At 43.3% G+C, this 17,262-nt stretch overlaps 2 protein-coding genes across 2 annotated transcripts; one reads left to right on the top strand and one right to left on the bottom strand.

Annotated features, from left to right (window-relative positions):
* Nucleotides 1–2,640: 2,640 nt before the first annotated feature.
* Nucleotides 2,641–13,847, bottom strand: RAB24 (RAB24, member RAS oncogene family). Its single transcript, XM_070937150.1, has 9 exons — nt 13,732–13,847; nt 12,770–12,992; nt 11,309–11,377; nt 10,975–11,053; nt 6,252–6,319; nt 5,590–5,689; nt 4,387–4,437; nt 3,522–3,581; nt 2,641–3,123 (listed from the first exon to the last, which is right to left on the bottom strand). Exons 2-9 carry the CDS (start codon nt 12,884–12,886, stop codon nt 3,056–3,058), a joined length of 612 nt encoding a protein of 203 aa, XP_070793251.1. The 5' UTR covers nt 12,887–12,992; nt 13,732–13,847; the 3' UTR covers nt 2,641–3,055.
* Nucleotides 13,848–13,951: 104 nt separating this feature from the next.
* PRELID1 (PRELI domain containing 1) lies at nt 13,952–17,167 on the top strand. The gene is made up of 5 exons (XM_070933794.1): nt 13,952–14,292; nt 15,543–15,768; nt 15,876–15,989; nt 16,175–16,253; nt 16,837–17,167. Exons 1-5 carry the CDS (start codon nt 14,201–14,203, stop codon nt 16,953–16,955), a joined length of 630 nt encoding a protein of 209 aa, XP_070789895.1. The 5' UTR covers nt 13,952–14,200; the 3' UTR covers nt 16,956–17,167.
* The last annotated feature ends 95 nt before the right edge of the window (nt 17,168–17,262 follow it).

Here is a 17,262-nt window from a genome sequence, read left to right as displayed (position 1 = left end):
CAGGGCTCAAAACAAAAGTAATATTGATTCGGGGGGGGGGGCAGATGGTGGAAGAGGATCTTGTGTTTATCTTTTACAGCAAAAGCAAATTCCTTGCAGCATTTTAGAGACTAACAAATTTATGACAGAAGTTTGGGGATTGCAGTTCTTAAAACAGCTGCAGTATTGTTCATACTTTTGGTTATTTATAAAAGTGATGTTAAACTTTTTTTAAAAAATCATACGTTGTCTTTATGAAACCAAAATAAAAATGGGTGAGATAAGGTAATTGGCACTTAACAAAGCTAACGTAAGAGGGGGTGGGGGACTGTTTCTCCAAGCAATATGCATTGTTTCATTCTCAGGCATGTTGGTTACTGATTGTGGAGAGCGCATCAATGGGAATTATGGCTAAGCAGAGCTGTTTGCAGGAGTAAACAGTATATGCTGCCATAACCCTCCAGTGCTTAATTTTATCTGCATGGATGATGAAAAGGGGTCAACAAAACATATACCTGTATTAATGAAAAAAATCAACCCAATATGGCTACGCAGAGCTGCCCAATTCTACAGAGATCTGGCTGCCAGGAGTTTTTGGAATAGCTACATTGGAAGAAGAGGAAGTGTCTTTGGATTATTAATTTCATTTTGCTTCCCATACCTAGTTGACTGTATGTGAAATTTATATTGGGGGAGGGGGGAAGGTTGCCCTACCCAGGCATTCCCAAAATATGTACTGTAATTCTTTGTATATAAAAGAACATAATTACTGTAAAGTAAAGTTTAACTTTACTCTTATCTGTGTACATTGTCTCATTAAGGCCTGGCAGAGCATTAAAATCTACCTTAAAGAAAAGCTACTTTTACAGCACAGGTAGTTTCCCCATCCAAATAGTAAATGGGCCCAACAGTGCTTAGCCCCCAAGACAGCACAATGTTGTCTGCCACTCGGACAAGGTGAAGTCTAGCTTATTTCTGGTGATTTATTAAAACTGTCCAGACTAAATTATTAAAAACTGTTTAAAGTGTGCTGCAAAATTAAAATGTACTTTTTACTGGATGCTTAACACAAGGCATTTTAACTTCTACCTTACTATAGCTAGAAACTTAGGTAAGTTTCCCAAGATTGTTGTGAGCTTATTGGTAGCGAAATGTGGAAAGTGTTTTCTATTTTCCCAAATGAAAAGCAAAACCACCATACATCAAAATAGATGGACAGGTTTTAATCATTGATAGCCTCAATACTTTTGAGAAGCTGAGGGCTATGGAGTAACTGCCTCCTGTACAGAACACACTGGGCTCGTGTGGTAGGCAATAAGATGGTTTGGGGCAGTTTAACTAATTTGCTGTTTTGTGACACACACTTTGCTTGCATTTTTCATAAAAATAATGGATAGTTTCCTCGGAAAAAATCATGCTTTGGGAATTAAGCCACAAAGCAAAATTCAGAGGCTGCATTTGTCAACCAATTTTAAGAGAGAGGTTACAGCTAAAAAGTTATGGCTCCTCTGTCCTGCTGCTTGTCAGTTACATCTACATAACAAAGAATGATCCGAGACCTTGTTCCAGCTGAGCAAAAATATAGGAAAACTCCCATTTGCTTATTCACCATCCTAAAATGATGGAGCCACTTTCTATCATTAACCAAAACAATGTGCAGCCTTCTTTTTAGTGCCTTTGTAAAAGATTGTCCTACTTTTAAAACTCCAAAGGTAGAAAAACCATTTTGCAGTGACAAATTAACAGGTAAAGTGTAAATATATTGTACACCTTACTACTGCTAGTGTTCATAAAAGAAAACATTACCACCCATCCCTGTCAGGAAAGGAAAAGCATTTTCACAATTATATCTGTGATCATCTCACTCTACAGCCTTCTGGCATTCTCTAGCTCCCATATTGCACCAGGCTGTAACTGCACTGGAACGCCAGTATCCTAATTTCTATGTAGTTCTACTCAGTGTAAAATTTAGAAACAAATCCTTTCATAGTATTGGGCCTTATTATTTTGTATGCATTCTTGTATTAAATTACTTTGGCCAACTCTGATTAAGCTATCTCAATAGAGACCCCTATTTGAAAGAAGGGTTGTTTCTGTTGCTACATTGACAGTTGCTAATTGGCAGAAACTGATGGTTATCCCTAAACCACTCTGAGATGGCTTGGAGGTAAGAAAGTTTCCTCATATGGCCCTGACGGATAGCCCTCATTTAACAACAGTGACCAATACCGTAATTTCTATCACTAAGCAATGCAGTTGTAAAGTGTGAGGTTATGTAACTTTATGATAGAAATTCCTGCATTTTCAGTTGCCATCATTAAACATCACACCATCACTATTTGCAACCTGACTTTGGTTATAGGAAACTGACAAAGGAGGTCACAAATGGCAATCGTGACCACAGGTATGCTGTGACCATCCCAAGTATCAGAAGAGGTAAGTATCACTCCTTCAGCTCCATTATAAGTATGGTCACTGAACAAGTGGTTATTAAGTGAGGACCACCTGTGTATGACATGCAGTCAAACCAGGACAGATTCTTTTCCTAATTTTCTGCAGTTCTGGACATACTGTAATTGCAGATAAATTCTCATCCCCAAGTGCTTCTCCAAATCTGAAATTTTTTCAGCAGAAATAGAAAGTTGACCATATCCCTCAACACACAAGACCACACTGCCTTTTATTTACATGTAGATAACTTATTAGAAGCCATTTAAATAATCTTAAGAATCAGGCAACATCTTCAAAATAGCAGAAACAACCCTAGTCAGCAGGTCTCTTGTGCATAGTGATGAAAAATAATAATTCTTGACACAGTTCAATAATTTAGTCAATATCTGCTGGGAAGGGAGCACAAGGCAATCAAGTCTTCCACTCAACAAGGCAGCGCATTTTGCAGCATATTCATATCCTTGATCTATTTCTCTTCTGTTTCCTTGGATAGCGGCCAACAAATGATGTTCTACATATCCAAAGGGCAAGGCATTCCAACTAGCAAGTAGAAGATGTGACCCACCAGAAAAAGCATGAATTGCTATCTCTGGTGGAAAATGTTACTTTTGGCAAAATAAAGAATTCAGTGATGACAACAACTGTAAAAATAGGTGGTAGTGTTCTTTTGATTCAGATCAACTCCTTTTTCCTCTGAAAGCAAAACACATACAGGTTATACAAGTTGTACAGATTTCAAACAAATTAAGGTTAAGGCTCCATTAAAATTTCTGTGGAAAAATTTGGCAGTCACAATTCACTTAAATGTGTGTAACACATAAAAGCTAATACCTTTCCTCTGTGGTCATCATTCCTAATCCTCCCTGTTACTGATAAGACAGGAGCGTGTATTTGGAAAAGATGCTCATAGATTCTGCTGCCTTCCATACTTCTCAGGACACATTCATAACTATTCTTCTAAATTTAGTTAAAGGTCTCCAGTTCTGAGTTTCACAGGGAATAATATGCTGGATATGTCTTAATTCAGGAATACAGCAAATGATTTAGAAGTGGATGTAGATGCTCAGAACTCACCTGGTTCAGCAACTCACCTGTTAACTCAAAGGCAGCAAAATGCACATAATCTTCAGCCACCTTCTGGAAAAGCTCATCTTAAAAAATAGAGATAATAAAATCACAGAGAGCAATGAAACACTCAAAATACAGCAAACAATGAAAATCCCATTGGTAAACTGCTGAGGCAGCCAAAAATGTAATCCTTTTAGTCTGTCTATTGGTATACCCTCAGTGGGATAGTTAATTTAACTAAGTACAACTTGTTTCTGAACAGATCTGCTTAAGAGTTATATTGTAGTTCTAGCTCAGGGGTCTGCAACCTTAAATACTCAAAAGAGCCATTTGGACCAGTTTCCCACAGAAAAGAAAAGAACTGGAAGCCACAAAACCTGGATGGGCGTGACCAACTCGATGTCACTCACTCCCACCCAGTCATATGACACACTCCCAGCCACGCCTACTCAGGTTCTATTGCTCCCAGTGCTTTCTTTTCTGTAGGAAACAGGTATCTCTGTCTGTCTGTCTGTCTGTCTCTCTCTCATATATAGGCCAGGCGAGGAATGACTTGGAGGGGAGGGTGAGGGGTGGGGCCAGCCAGTGGTGGTTCAGCCAATAGGGAGCCACAGCAGGGGGACGAAAGAGCTGCATGCGGCTCCAGAGCCGCAGTTTGCTGACCCCTGTTCTAGTTGAAGAGAAGGTAAAAATAGTTGCTTTGTCTTTTCTCATCAAGAAAAGATAAAAAATAACTCCATTCACACTCCTATCTCCAACACTAGGAGAGAAAAATAGGGGAATGAACATATGATTAAACACATTCTACCTATTCTGGAATTAGGTTGTTCCAAGAATGCCAGACATGTTTAGCATAATGCATGTAATGCACAGAAACAAGATACGCACCTACATTCTGTCCACTCTTGCTTGAGGTTTCAAACAGCTCAGCTTTGATCTCTGGAATGATGTGTCAGAAGGCAAGGATAAATGCTTTGCTTTGTACTAAAACTCTCAACTGTTAGTAACTGATATCAACTATTACAACCCTCAACCTCTGGGCTAGATCTAGAGCAGGAGCAATCTATACAAATTACAGCCATTTTGGAATCAGATCATTTCCCCCTCCCCTTCAACAAACATGAATATTCCAGCCAACTACTGCAATGCTCTCTACATGGGGCTCCCCTTGAGGAGCACTCGGAGGCTCCAACTGGTGCAGAATGCGGCCGCGCGGGTACTTATGGGGGCGACATGGCGCTCCCACGTGACACCTCTCCTGCATGAGCTGCATTGGCTTCCAGTGGTCTTCCGAGTGCGCTTCAAGGTGTTGGTTCTCATCTTCAAAGCGCTCCATGGCTTAGGACCTGGTTATTTACGAGACCACCTTCTGCCTCCGATAACCTCCCACCGGCCAACACGCTCCCACAGAGAGGGCCTCCTCAGGGTGCCATCTGTCAGGCAATGTCGGCTGGCGACCCCCCGGGGAAGAGCCTTCTCTGTGGGGGCAGCCGCCCTCTGGAATGAGCTACCCCCAGGGATACGACTAATCCCGGACCTTCCGCCGGGCCTGAAGACTTTATTTCAGCAAGCTGGGCTGGGTTAAAAAATTTTTAATTGGGGAATTTTATGGGTAAGGGGTTTTAAAAAGATAATTTAATTTCGTTTTAATGTTTTTTTAATATTTGTATTGTGTGTTTTTAATTCTGGCTGTTCACCGCCCCGAGTCCTTCGGGAGAGGGGGCGGTATAAAAATAATAAATAAATAAATAAATAAATAAATAAATAAATAAATAAATAAATAAATAAATAAATAAAATGACATTGCTCCAAGAAGGTGGATGCAAATTATTTTCCCTGAAGGGCAACACCTAACTCACATAATTGCAAACCTTAAACTGCTGTATTAGAAAAGACGACAGTGGAACCGTTTGCCCTCCTCTCAAAACTGAGCAATTTTAAGCAGTGTCACTTTTATGAGGAATTATAACCAATAAATAAACATGGTATGCCTTTCCAAGGACATAGTCAATGGAACATTTGAACCTCCTATAAATGACTTACAGGGACAAGGAGGACACTGATCTATAACAGAATAAAACAAAAACACACCATCTGCATAGTCCTGTACATCATGGAAGTCTATTTCTCGTCTTCTCTTATCCTCTTCAAGTAAGTCGCTTTTGGTACCACACAAATAGATCCTGCAGTTCTACAAAGAAAGAAACAAGGTAAGTACTTTCAATATATGAAGTGTCCACTGACACTTTGCTCCTCATAGGAATCACTATAGTTTGTATTTATACTGTGAAAGCTAGTTAGTCTTCATTCTGTTTAGTATTTTAACTAGAAACATCTCAGAAGGTCCCCCAAAGCAGTTTTGAACTTAACAAACACTGGGAGATAAATTAGATAAACATAATGACCAAGCCAAGTTCCCAAAATGTACTTCCAGTGTCTCAATTGCCTACATCAATGCCTAACATAAGCATCTCCTATGGAGGTGAGGGAATTTATTCACTTTAAAAACTAATAGCAGTATTTTTATATGCTATTGCTATCCAATTCCAAAAGAAGCCTACGAGGCTTATACTTTAAACACCAGAAAAACAATAAACAGATAATCTGAACCATCCAAACAACCCTAATCCATATATTATAAAAAGGTACCACTGATAGGACCCCATAAACATCATCCCACAATTTTTCTTGATGTTGTCCTGGAAAAGCCAAGTACCCAATTTTTCTTTGCCTACAAATAGAGATCAACGTACTTCCTCAAAGTTCTGTAGTTCATTCACCCAGAATTTTGCTCTCTGGAAACTGCTTCTGTCAGTAAGATCTGTGGAAAGAGGAAGTATCAGGACTAGATCCCACCCCTGAGATTAAATAAAGCAATTCCATTCATCCTTGCATAAGTAAACTATGTCAAGAAACTAGAAGGATCAATTCAGTTGAGAAAGTACAAATATCTTCCTCAAGGGCTCTTATTAAAGCCGGTGTTGACCTCACGCCATAGCCATTTGGGCTACTTTATGTGCATGTTAAGCAAGGTTATCAGATACCTGTCATTTTTATTGGCTCAATCTCCCAAAGAGACCCAATTCATTAAATCACAACAGAATCTGTGTACCAAAGTACAATTTCAATTCTGTATATATAAGAGCCAAGATGGTGCAGTGGTTAGGGTGCAGTATTGCTGCTACTTCAGCTGACTGCTAACTCAGCAGATCAGTGGATCAAATCTCACCGGCTCAAGGTTGACTCATCCTTCCATCCTTCCGAGATGGGTAAAATGAGGACCCAGATTGTTGGGGGCAATATGCTATTTAGTATACTGTCAATTGTTGTAAGCCACCCAGAGTCCTCGGAGAGTGGGCGGCATAAAAATATGAATAATAATAATAATATACTTTCGTGCTGAAAATTATGTTGTTCTTTTTGAATTTTCAGTATTTCTGCAAAAATATGTGGTATGTTTTCCACACAAGTCACTTACTAGATAGAAAAACCCAATTAAATAAATTAGAAAATTATATTTATTTATTCATTTATTTATTTATTTATTTATTGAGGAAAACTGATTTAAAGGAACATATTTGTATGTGATAAAAAAATAAGTCAACCTTTGTTTTTGGTAACTAGTGAACTCCCCTTGAACAGCAGTAACCAACTAAACATTTCCAATAACTATTGATCGATCCTGAACATGAGCTAGAGGAAATTTAGCCCATTCCTCCTCACAGAACAGCTTTCAGAAATCTTCAGAAATCTCCTTTTGTCAAACTGTGACAGACTTCCACGTTCTTGTTTTGTGAAGATCAGACTTCAGAGTGAATATCCAAAATTCTGTTGTTTATATTATTTTATTCAATTTATATCCCGCCCTTCTCCTAGTGGACTCAGGGCGGTGCACAGCCAGAACTAAAACACATACCAATACAAAATTTAAAATTTTTAAAAGAATTATATAACTTTGGCCCAAAATTTAAAACAGTCAAACTAAAACCCATTGACAATTTAAAAGGCTAAAAAAAAAGGGGGGGGGGAGGGGGTTCACGTCAGCCCTGCTTGATGGAAAAGAAAAGTTTTCAGGGCACGGCGAAAGACCTGGAGATCCAATATCCTTCGTATCTCCGGGGGCAAATCGTTCCAGAGGGCAGGAGCTGCCACAGAGAAGGCCCTCCCCCCGGGGGTCGCCAGCCGACATTGCCTGGCTGACGGCACCCTGAGGAGTCCCTCTCTGTGGGAGCGTACTGGTCAGTGGGAGGCTATCGGCGGCAGAAGGCGGTCCCGCAAATACCCAGGTCCTATGCCATGGAGCGCTTTAAAGGTGGTAACCAACACCTTGAAGCGCACCCGGAAGACCACTGGAAGCCAATGCAGCTCACGCAGGAGAGGTATCACATGGGAGCGCCCCCTCGCTCCCATAATCCCCCGCGCGGCCGCATTCTGCACCAGTTGGATCCTCTGGGTGCTCCTCAAGGGGAGCCCCATGTAGAGAGCATTGCAGTAGTCCAGGTGGAAAGTGATGAGCGCCTGAGTGACTGTGCGTAAGGAGTCTGGATCCAGAAAGGGACGCAACTGGTGAATCAGGCGAACCTGATAAAAAGCCCCCCTGGCCACGGCTGTCATATGCTCTTCTAAAGACAGCCGTGCATCCAGGAGGACACCCAAGTTGCGAGCCCTCTCCGTGGGGACCAATAACTCGCCCCCAATAGCCAGCAATGGCACCAGCTGGCTATACCGGGACGCCGGAAGCCACAGCCGCTCGGTCTTGGAAGGGTTGAGTCAAAGCCTGTTACTCCCCTTCCAGGTCCGCACAGCCTCCAGGCACCGGGACATCACTTCAAGGGTATCGTTGGGATGGCCTGGGGTGGAGATGTACAGCTGAGTATCATCAGCGTACTGATGGAACTCCACCCCAAAGCCACGATGATCTCACCCAGCGGCTTCACATAAATGTTGAACAGAAGGGGCGAGAGGACCGACCCCTGCGGCACCCCACAAACAAGGCGCCTGGGGTCGACCTCTGCCCCCCTGCCAACACCGACTGCGACCGGTCGGAGAGATAGGAGAACCACTGCAAAACGGTGCCCCCCACTCGCAACCTCTCCAACCAGCACAGCAGGATACCATGGTCGATGATATCAAAAGCTGCTGAGAGATTTAACAGGACCAGGATAGAGGAGCAACCCCTATCCCGAGCCCTCCAGAGATCATCCACCAACGCGACCAATGCCGTTTCCGTGCTGTGCCCAGGCCTGAAACAGGACTGGAGCAGATCCAGATAGATAGCTTCATCCTGGTACCCAGGAAGCTGTTGCGCCACCACACTCTCAACAACCTTCGCCAAGAAGGGAAGGTTGGAGGCCGGACGGTAGTTAGCCAAAACAGCCGGATCCAGAGCAGGCTTCTTGAGGAGGGGCCTCACCACCGCCTCTTTCAAGGCGGATGGCAAGACACCCTCACTCAAGGAAGCGTTGATAATCCCCTGGAGCCAGCCTCGCGTAACCTCCTGGGAGGCCAGCACCAACCAGGAGGGACACGGGTCCAATAAACATGTGGTCGCATTCAGCCGCCCCAGTATCCTATCCACGTCCTCGGGAGCAACAGGGTCGAACTTCTCCCAAATGGCAGTCCCAAGACCAGCACCCATCATCCCGTCTGTACCTACCCAGTCAGAGACCAAGCCTTCCCGAATCTGAGTGATTTTATCGTGCAGATACTGAACAAAATCCTCAGCACGACCCTGCAAGGGATCCTCCCGCGCTCCCAGATGGAGGAGGGAGCGGGTCACCCTAAACAGGGCAGCTGGGCGGTTATCTGCCGATGCGATAAGAGCAGAAAAATAGTTACATTTTGCCGCTTTTATCGTGATATTAACAATCCCATGTGTGACCATGGGATTGTTCTGGCCCAGGTTGCCTAGGCAGGCTTCCATAGACTCCTTTATTGCTCTGCTAATTCCACAACAAATGGCCGGTAAAGCTCCATCCCAAACTTCCCTGAAGGCAGCCACCCACAATTCCACAAACAAAGCCAATAATCATGAGCCAAATCGCAAAAGCCCAGAAGTCCAAAAATAAAGTGGAAGTCCACAAAGCAAGATCCATAAGTCATACACAAGATTCCAGGTCTATAGGGCAAGATCAGAGTCCACAAGCAAGAGTTGAATTCCACAGGCAGAAACACAATACAAGGCAGAGTTTTTCCAAGGCAGGAAAATGCATGTTAAAGCAAAGCAATTGTTCCCGACAAAGATGACCTCCCTCCCACCCCCGGCTTCTGTTTAAGTCAACCCAATCCTGGTGTTCCTTGTGAGGAGGGACGGGGAGATGCCATCCCCATCGGACAGTCCCAGTTCCAACTCCTCCTCCGAACTGGGATCAGATGAGGCCATGACAGGGACAATGTGATGATCCTAAATACCTGCCAATTTTGAAGTTTCCAAATCCTAATTACATGACTGTGGGGATGCTGCAAAGATGCTGCAATGGCCATAAGTTTAAGAGCCTTGGTAGTACAGGGGTTTAAGGCACCCTGTTATTAAGCTTATTAAGACCAGCTGCCTGCAATTATTGCAGGGTTCGAATCTCGCCAAGGCTCAAGGTTGACTCAGCCTTCCATCCTTTCTAAGGTAGGTGAAATGAGGACCCAGTTTGTGGGGGCAATAAGCTGACTTTGTATAAATATATAAAAGGATGAAGGCTATTGCTGAGCACATTGTAAGCCGCCCTGAGTCTTCGGAGAAGGGCGGCATATAAATCAAATAAAAAAAAAAAAAAAAGTTTGAGGACCAGTCATAAATTACCTTTTTCAGTGTTGTAAAGTTTGGTTGCTGAACAGAGCAGTCATTAACTGAAGACTATGTATAACTTATTTAACTGGGCTCTCTTTAACTAGTTTTAGTACTTTTGTGGACAATAGATATTTTAGGTCCTACTTATGCAGAAATATTGAAAATTTGAAAAGTTTCACAAACTTTTAAGCACTATTGTACAGTTATGAAATTTTTTGATTAGAAAAAGAAAATCAGATTTTCCCCACTGATAATATTTCCTGACCAGGACGAGTCTCACAATGTTGTATTAGATTTAAGTATATAATATTTGCTGTTAAGCAGCTCAACTATGGTTGCTGGGTGATCGAACAGAAGAATAATTTCTATAGCATTGCCCTCAAACCCAGCTGTATTATAGATGTAGCTCTATCCGTCCTGGTCCTAGATTTTAGCTAGAGCCTATTGCAAGATATTTCAGGGTGAAATGACTTCCTTCAAGTGGTAACATAGGAGGAGGGAGCTAAATGAAAGTAGCAGTTGGTGTCCGAACAGTACAAAAAAATTTGCCTTTTCCAACTTGGAATTTTCTAATTGCACTTTCCCACGATTCCAAGCTAAGATGGTCAGCTTTGCTCTAGAAATCTGCCCGAACCAACATGCAAATAAATGCTTACCATAATGTAAATGATGGCTTTATGCAAATGAATGCTTACCATAACATACAATGGCAGCTTTTGCTCCACGATAGTATATTCGGCTCATAGCTTCATACCTCTCTGAGCCAGCTGTATCCTAGAGAAAGGTAATGGAGAAGAGTCAGATTTCCACTTAGTGGGAAAGTATAGTTCCACGTTACAGAGAACTATGCATAATGCAATACAAACATTGATTAAACATATCTACTGTCAGTATTGTGAAGTAAAATTAAGAAACATTCTCTCTATACAAAATGTCCTTCATCACCTTGCACAACATAAGTTCCATAAGTGCTCTTGTTTTTTATTGTTTACTGTAGCCCACATATCTATTATTTCAACTGTGACTTACCCAGATACCCAAGGTTACTGTGCGGCCTCCCACTGGCATTACTTTAGCCACGAATGCAGCACCTATTGTCTAAAATAACAAAGGTAGATGTGAACACAGCTATGATATCCCTGTCAGTTTTGGAAAGCAGCTATGCACACAGTCAAGTTACAACCATAATTAACCCCAGAATTACAGCTGTAAATTGCTGCAATCCTAACTTAAGGCATCATGTGAATGGATCCATTTTTAAAAAATATTTTTATAGTGGTTGCTATGCAAATTTATTTCACCCAATGGACTCCCCCCCCCCCAAACCAGAAGTAAACACCAGAAGCCAGCAAAAATGTTGTAAATGCAGTCACTTGACTGTCGGACCTTGCAAAGATCCTGTTGCCAAGTGCCCAAAATGCAATCATATTGATGAAGGAAAGGGAGAAAAGCTACCTCCATATCTTTGAAAACATGTCATAAGTAACTCTGGGGAAGTCCATCTTAACTTCAAACCAGTCATTAAGCAACTAGTCATGAATCAAAGACTTCTTTTAGAGGCAAATGTATCATATCCAAGCAACTGTGGCATAAATGATTTATAAACAGGAAAAACAAGTGTTTTAACCTTTTCTCTTCTTAGTGTGCATTACTGAGTGAAACACATGCTGGCAGATAAGACACTATATATTGAGAATCAGTAACTTCTCAGAAATTTTTTTTGCAAAGCTTCCTTAAACTGAAAGTAGATTTCTCTGCCCCAGTTAAAATGGCTCCTTTTTAAAATAGTTTCACTTCAGTTTATCAGCCGCTCCCTATTTCACAATAAGTAATGTAAAAACCCTCTGAGATTCAAATCCTGATGACTAGAGCCACAGGGTTGTCATTTACCTGTTTATTCAGTCTCTACTTCTGAAATCCAATAGAACTATAATAGTAGTTCTATAACAGAATAGCAACAGAAGAATATTAAAAAGGTCATCAGGAACAATAACATCCAGGCCCAACCCAGAGCGGGGCTTTCATCTTGTACCAGGTCTCTTTTCTCAGGACTTTCTTTAATAGCTATGTTTTATAGCACTCCTTAACACTCAGCAAGATAGGGGCTAGTCTAACCTTAAGAAATAAAATATTTCAATTATGTGACTGCACCAAGGAAACTCAACTCTATAAATAAAAAAGGAGCTCTTGGCAGCATTTAGCAAAATGATTTGCCATTGTTTTCCTCCTGGATGTTTGAGGACTATCCAATCTAGCCAATGGCCCTGGGATTTCCCAGGCAATTTCTTATCTGAACGTCAATCAAGACCAACTCTGCTTAGCTGAAAATATCAGCTAATATTGATTAGATGTTGCTTATAACATTAAAATAAAACCAAGCCTGAGAATCCAAACTTAGTGAAATTTGGGGAAAGAAATGGCTGGAATTGTGAAGGATTCAGTCCAATTGAGCGGAAAAACTTTCAGCACAAAAAAAGAGACAAAACTCACATTTTGATAAGGTCCTACTAGGAAGCGGTTGTGAACATATCGCTCCACCAAGCTGGTCTTGCCTACGTACTCTTTGCCCAGCATCACAACTTTGGCATCCACACGCTGCCCGCTCATTCTCCTGCCCTGGCAGCCGAGTGTTGCCCTCCAGAGGGATCCTAAGCTCCCCCAACTCAGTCGGGTGGAGCAGCCAAAGAGGTGCAGCTCAGTTAGGCAAGTTCACCTGAAGCAAGGAGAGGAGGAAGTGCAGTGATTCATCACAATGGAGAAGATAATTTGACCAAAAGCTAAGGCATCCTTCTCCTCTGTTCTCCTTCTGTATTTGGCTACCAAGAGTGATGGCGCCTTGGATGAAGACACCCAACACCCCTTTTCTTACGAACAGCACGTTAAATACTCCTACCCGTGAGAAGACAATGTCACCAGACCAGAAGCACAAGTTTTTTACCCTTCCAGTTCAGAGACTTCGCCTACTATCAGTAGCTAACATCAGAAGCAGAACAGAGCTGGAAGAGACCTTGTAGTCCAGCTCTCTGCTCAAGCAGGAGACCCTATGCCAGGGGTGGGCAAATGTGGCCCTTTTACAACCTGTGGACTTCAACTCCCAGAATTCCTGAGACAGCTTGGCTGTCTCAGGAATTCTGGGAGTTGAAGTCCACAGGTTGTAAAAGGGCCACATTTGCCCACCCCTGCCCTAAGCCATTCCAGACAAGTGGCTGTCCAGTCCCTTCTTAAAAGCCTCCAGTGATGAAAGGCAAGCAGTTCCACTGGTTGGCAGCTCGAGAGGCAGGAATCGACCTCGGCGGCGCGAAAAGGAAGATCTGACTTGGATTCGAGGAATGGCTGCCCGCTGCAATTAGCATTACCTCGGAGCACGCCGGGGTACGGACCACTTGTCCCCAAGGACCGAAGCGCTGAACGAGGCCCGGCAGCTACTGAGGGAAACGCTACACGATACTCACCCCGGCCTCATGTCGCTGGAACCGGCCGACCACCCTTACTGGAGACGAGGCGAAGAAAAGCAGCGGCCTCCTTCCGGGCCGCCTCGGCCGAGCAGTTTCCCAGGACATACCCGGGGAAAGGGGCGGGGCTTCTCTCCGGGAGCGCAAGCGCGTTCTGAGGCGGGGGCGGGGCCTGGGCTGAAAGCGGGAGGGGAGGAGGAGGGAGGAGGAAGCGGCGGAAGAAGCGCCGCCGTCGCCCCGCGGAAGTCGTTACGGCTCTCCTGTTTCTGCATGGCGGCTGCGGTGCGCCTGCAGCTGCTGCTCCCGCCGCCATCTTTAGCGCTGCCCGCTTTGCGGGGACGGGACGGCGGGAGAGCGTGAGGCCGGGTCGGAGCAAGCCGAGCCGGGTGACGCCTCCCCCGCTCTTCGCCGGCTCCTTCCTCCTCCTCCTCCTCTCCCGTCTCCCGCCGGATCGGTGACCGCGGAGCCGATGGGGAAGTACTTCCTGACCCTGAGCGTCCTGAAAGGGCCTTGGGACCAAGTCTTCACCGCCTTTTGGCAGCGCTACCCGAACCCTTACAGGTCAGGGGGAGCGCGCGGGAACGGACCGTGGGACGCTTCTCCGCCTCGCCGTCTGCGGGGCGGGACCCTCGTCTCCTGGCCGCGGGGTGGGGGGCTTAGAGAAAGGGAGGTGTGTGGGTTGGGCGGAGAGGGGGGCCGTAGTTGCACGCAGCAGGTTCTTCTTTCGGGGCAAGACGCGAAAAAGGGCTGCCGTTTGGAAACCTCGTCTCGTTCATCCCGCTTGCTATTGGAAAAAAAGCGCAGCTGTTTTGCGATGACTTCCCGAGTAAGTACGCGGGTGGCTCCGGCTGCAGTCTCGATCTGGGGGAGAAAAGCTCTGCGCCGACCCGGGATTCCCGCCCCAGGGGTAAAAGCTGAAGCCGCGGGCAGCTGATGGAGAAGTCGAAAGGGGAGAAAACGGAGGGATTGCAAATCTCAGCCCTCCTTTTTTTCCCCACCACTCCCCTCCTAATGGCGAAGAGGCCGCCGTGTGATGATCTCTTCCCACTAGAGGGAGGAAGGGAGCGAGCGAGCGGTGCTGAGCCGAGCCGAGTTTGTGGCTGCTTCGAGCGTCATCTAAGAGAGCTTTACTACTGCGAGTGGAAGCTGAAATAAGAGGAAGGTGGGGTGGGGTTTTTCTTGGCTGCTGTGTTTAGAAAGAAATGCAAAGATTCCTGCGGGAAAAGAATGATCAATAGAAAAGAATGGCTCGGTTTAACTGGTGCTAGAAGAAACCGTTGTCAAAAGGAGCCCCTCTTAGGGAAAGACCCCAATAGTATAGAATAATACTCCTGAGGTAAATTTAGTTAGCAACTGCTTATCTTAAGTCAGTAGGCAAAGCCTCTTTTATCCTGATCTCATTAATTTAACAAGGTTAATCTTGGTCACTGTACTGTCCTACTTAACTTACTTTCCCTACTTTAACATCTATATTTGGCTGGAATAATTAAAAGGTGGTCGACCTAATTAAACATGAGACCACTTCTTTTGCCCATTGGATTCTGAAATAAAATAAATGCATGCTAGTAGAACTGCAATTCTGTCAAAAGTAAACTTGAAAGCAATGCTGCTCCATTTCTCCTTCCCAATCAGGACAGGTGTGCTTTTGACAAGATTCTAGATGTGAAAATAGGGTAGCTAGGACAGAAATAATATTATTTGACTCCACTGATTTGCGTGACTAGATAAGTAAGGAGTGTTATACTGCTATTTAATTATAGTTGCACAACATAGGGTAGTATCTTAAATTCTCTTTTGTCTTTTTTACCTAGCAAGCATGTCCTAACAGAAGATATCTTGCACCGAGAGGTGACCGATGACCAGAAACTGCTTTCCAGGAGGCTGCTAACCAAAACCAACCGGATGCCACGCTGGGCAGAACACTTCTTTCCACCTAATATTGGCCGCCATGTCTACATCCTAGAAGATTCCATTGTGGACCTACAGAATCGAACCATGACCACATTCACCTGGAACATTAATCATGCACGTCTTATGGTAATAGTAAAATGTTTTTCATTTACTTGCAGCCACTATTGCAACATAAAATGACTCAGAAGGTTTGGGGAAGTGATTGTTATTTTGGAATGCTGTCTCCCTTGCAGGTAGTGGAGGAGAGATGTGTTTACAGAGAGAACCCAGAAAACAGTAGCTGGACAGAAGTCAAGCGGGAAGCCTGGGTCTCCTCCCGTCTCTTTGGCGTTTCCCGTGCTATCCAGGTAAGGGAGCTACAGATCTGTGTTTGCATGACAGAGAAGACACTGCCTGTAATAAACAATCTGGGACTACTGGTATCTAGCTGAAAAACCAGGCTGATTGCTCAATATTTAAGCTCTCCTAATAAGTACAGAAGAGGCTATTTTTATCTCTGCTTCTTGCTCAACTGATTGTTCTCTTGTTTTAGGAATTTGGCTTGGCTAGATTCAAGAGCAATGTGACCAAGACTACTAAAGGTTTTGAATATGTGCTAGGAAAAATGCAAGGTGGGTACATTTGTAATAGCAACTACAAATGCAGATTAAGAAAATTCTTAATTGCTTTCTTGGACTTGTTTGAAGTACCACAGGTAGTCCTCAACTTAAAACCACAATTGAGCCCAGAATTTCTGTTGCTAAGTGAGACAGTTATATCCCATTTTACAACCTACTTTGCCACAGTTAAATGAATCATTGCAGTTATTAAGCTATTAAGACAGTTAAGTGAATCTGGTTTCACCACTGCATGTCAGAAAGTCGCAAAAAATGATCACATGAACCCAGGATATAGCAACTGTCATAAATATAAGCCAGTTGCCAAATATTTGATTACGTGACCATGGGGATCCTGCAAGATCATAAAGTGTGGAAAAACTGTCATAAGTTACTTTTTTTCAGTGCCATTGTAACTTTGGTCATTAAACAAATGATTGTAAATTGAGGACTACCTGTATTAAAAATGTAAAATCATTCCTCATAGGTAATGACTATTAAAATTTTATACAATATTTTCCAAACTAGTTTTACAGAAAAACTAGGTACCGTGGATATATTTATTTACTCCTGGACTTTTGGCTTATTGATTTTACAGGTGAAGCACCATCTAAAACACTAGTGGAAACGGCCAAGGAGACTGCCTTGGCAGTTACTGAGAAGGCAAAGGACTTTGCTGGCAAGGCAGCTACTACAAAAAAGCAACAGTACGTGTGAGAAAACAGTTTTTCCACTGAAAGAACTAAATGCCACTGGCAAGAGTGGTACAATAATACTGGAAGGTTCACTTTAACTTAAGCTTCCCTTCCTTTGGAAGTTGACCAGAATGTCTGTAGATTTTATGTTTTTTTAATTGAGACTGTACAAATATGACAATCATCTTCTTTCTTAAAGGTGTATTTATCATTAAAAGAATAGACTTCAATTTATTTCAGTATCAGGATCTGTTTTTCATCAATGATTTAATTATCTTCCTATTTACACTTGCCTCTTATGCAACTCAAAAGCAAGCCTTCGTATATGA

The sequence above is a fragment of the Pituophis catenifer genome, unplaced genomic scaffold, assembly GCF_029215685.1.
Source record: "Pituophis catenifer annectens isolate HBS135680 unplaced genomic scaffold, rPitCat1.0.hap2 SCAF_2, whole genome shotgun sequence".
Lineage (NCBI taxonomy): Eukaryota > Metazoa > Chordata > Lepidosauria > Squamata > Colubridae > Pituophis > Pituophis catenifer.
Note: the sequence above shows the minus strand (reverse complement) of the source record. Positions and strands in the feature narration are given on the sequence as shown.

Bases quoted from the DNA above. Each gene is read 5' to 3' on its own strand.
- PRELID1 (XM_070933794.1), top strand. From the start codon at position 14,201: ATGGGGAAGTACTTCCTGACCCTGAGCGTCCTGAAAGGGCCTTGGGAC. The intron at 15,990-16,174 runs GTAAGGGAGCTA...CTCTTGTTTTAG, and splicing joins GCGTTTCCCGTGCTATCCAG to GAATTTGGCTTGGCTAGATT. The intron at 16,254-16,836 runs GTGGGTACATTT...TTGATTTTACAG, and splicing joins TGTGCTAGGAAAAATGCAAG to GTGAAGCACCATCTAAAACA.
- RAB24 (XM_070937150.1), bottom strand. From the start codon at position 12,886: ATGAGCGGGCAGCGTGTGGATGCCAAAGTTGTGATGCTGGGCAAAGAG. The intron at 11,378-12,769 runs GTGAGTTTTGTC...TTGTTATTTTAG, and splicing joins TAGTAGGACCTTATCAAAAT to ACAATAGGTGCTGCATTCGT. The intron at 11,054-11,308 runs GTAAGTCACAGT...ACCTTTCTCTAG, and splicing joins CAGTAACCTTGGGTATCTGG to GATACAGCTGGCTCAGAGAG.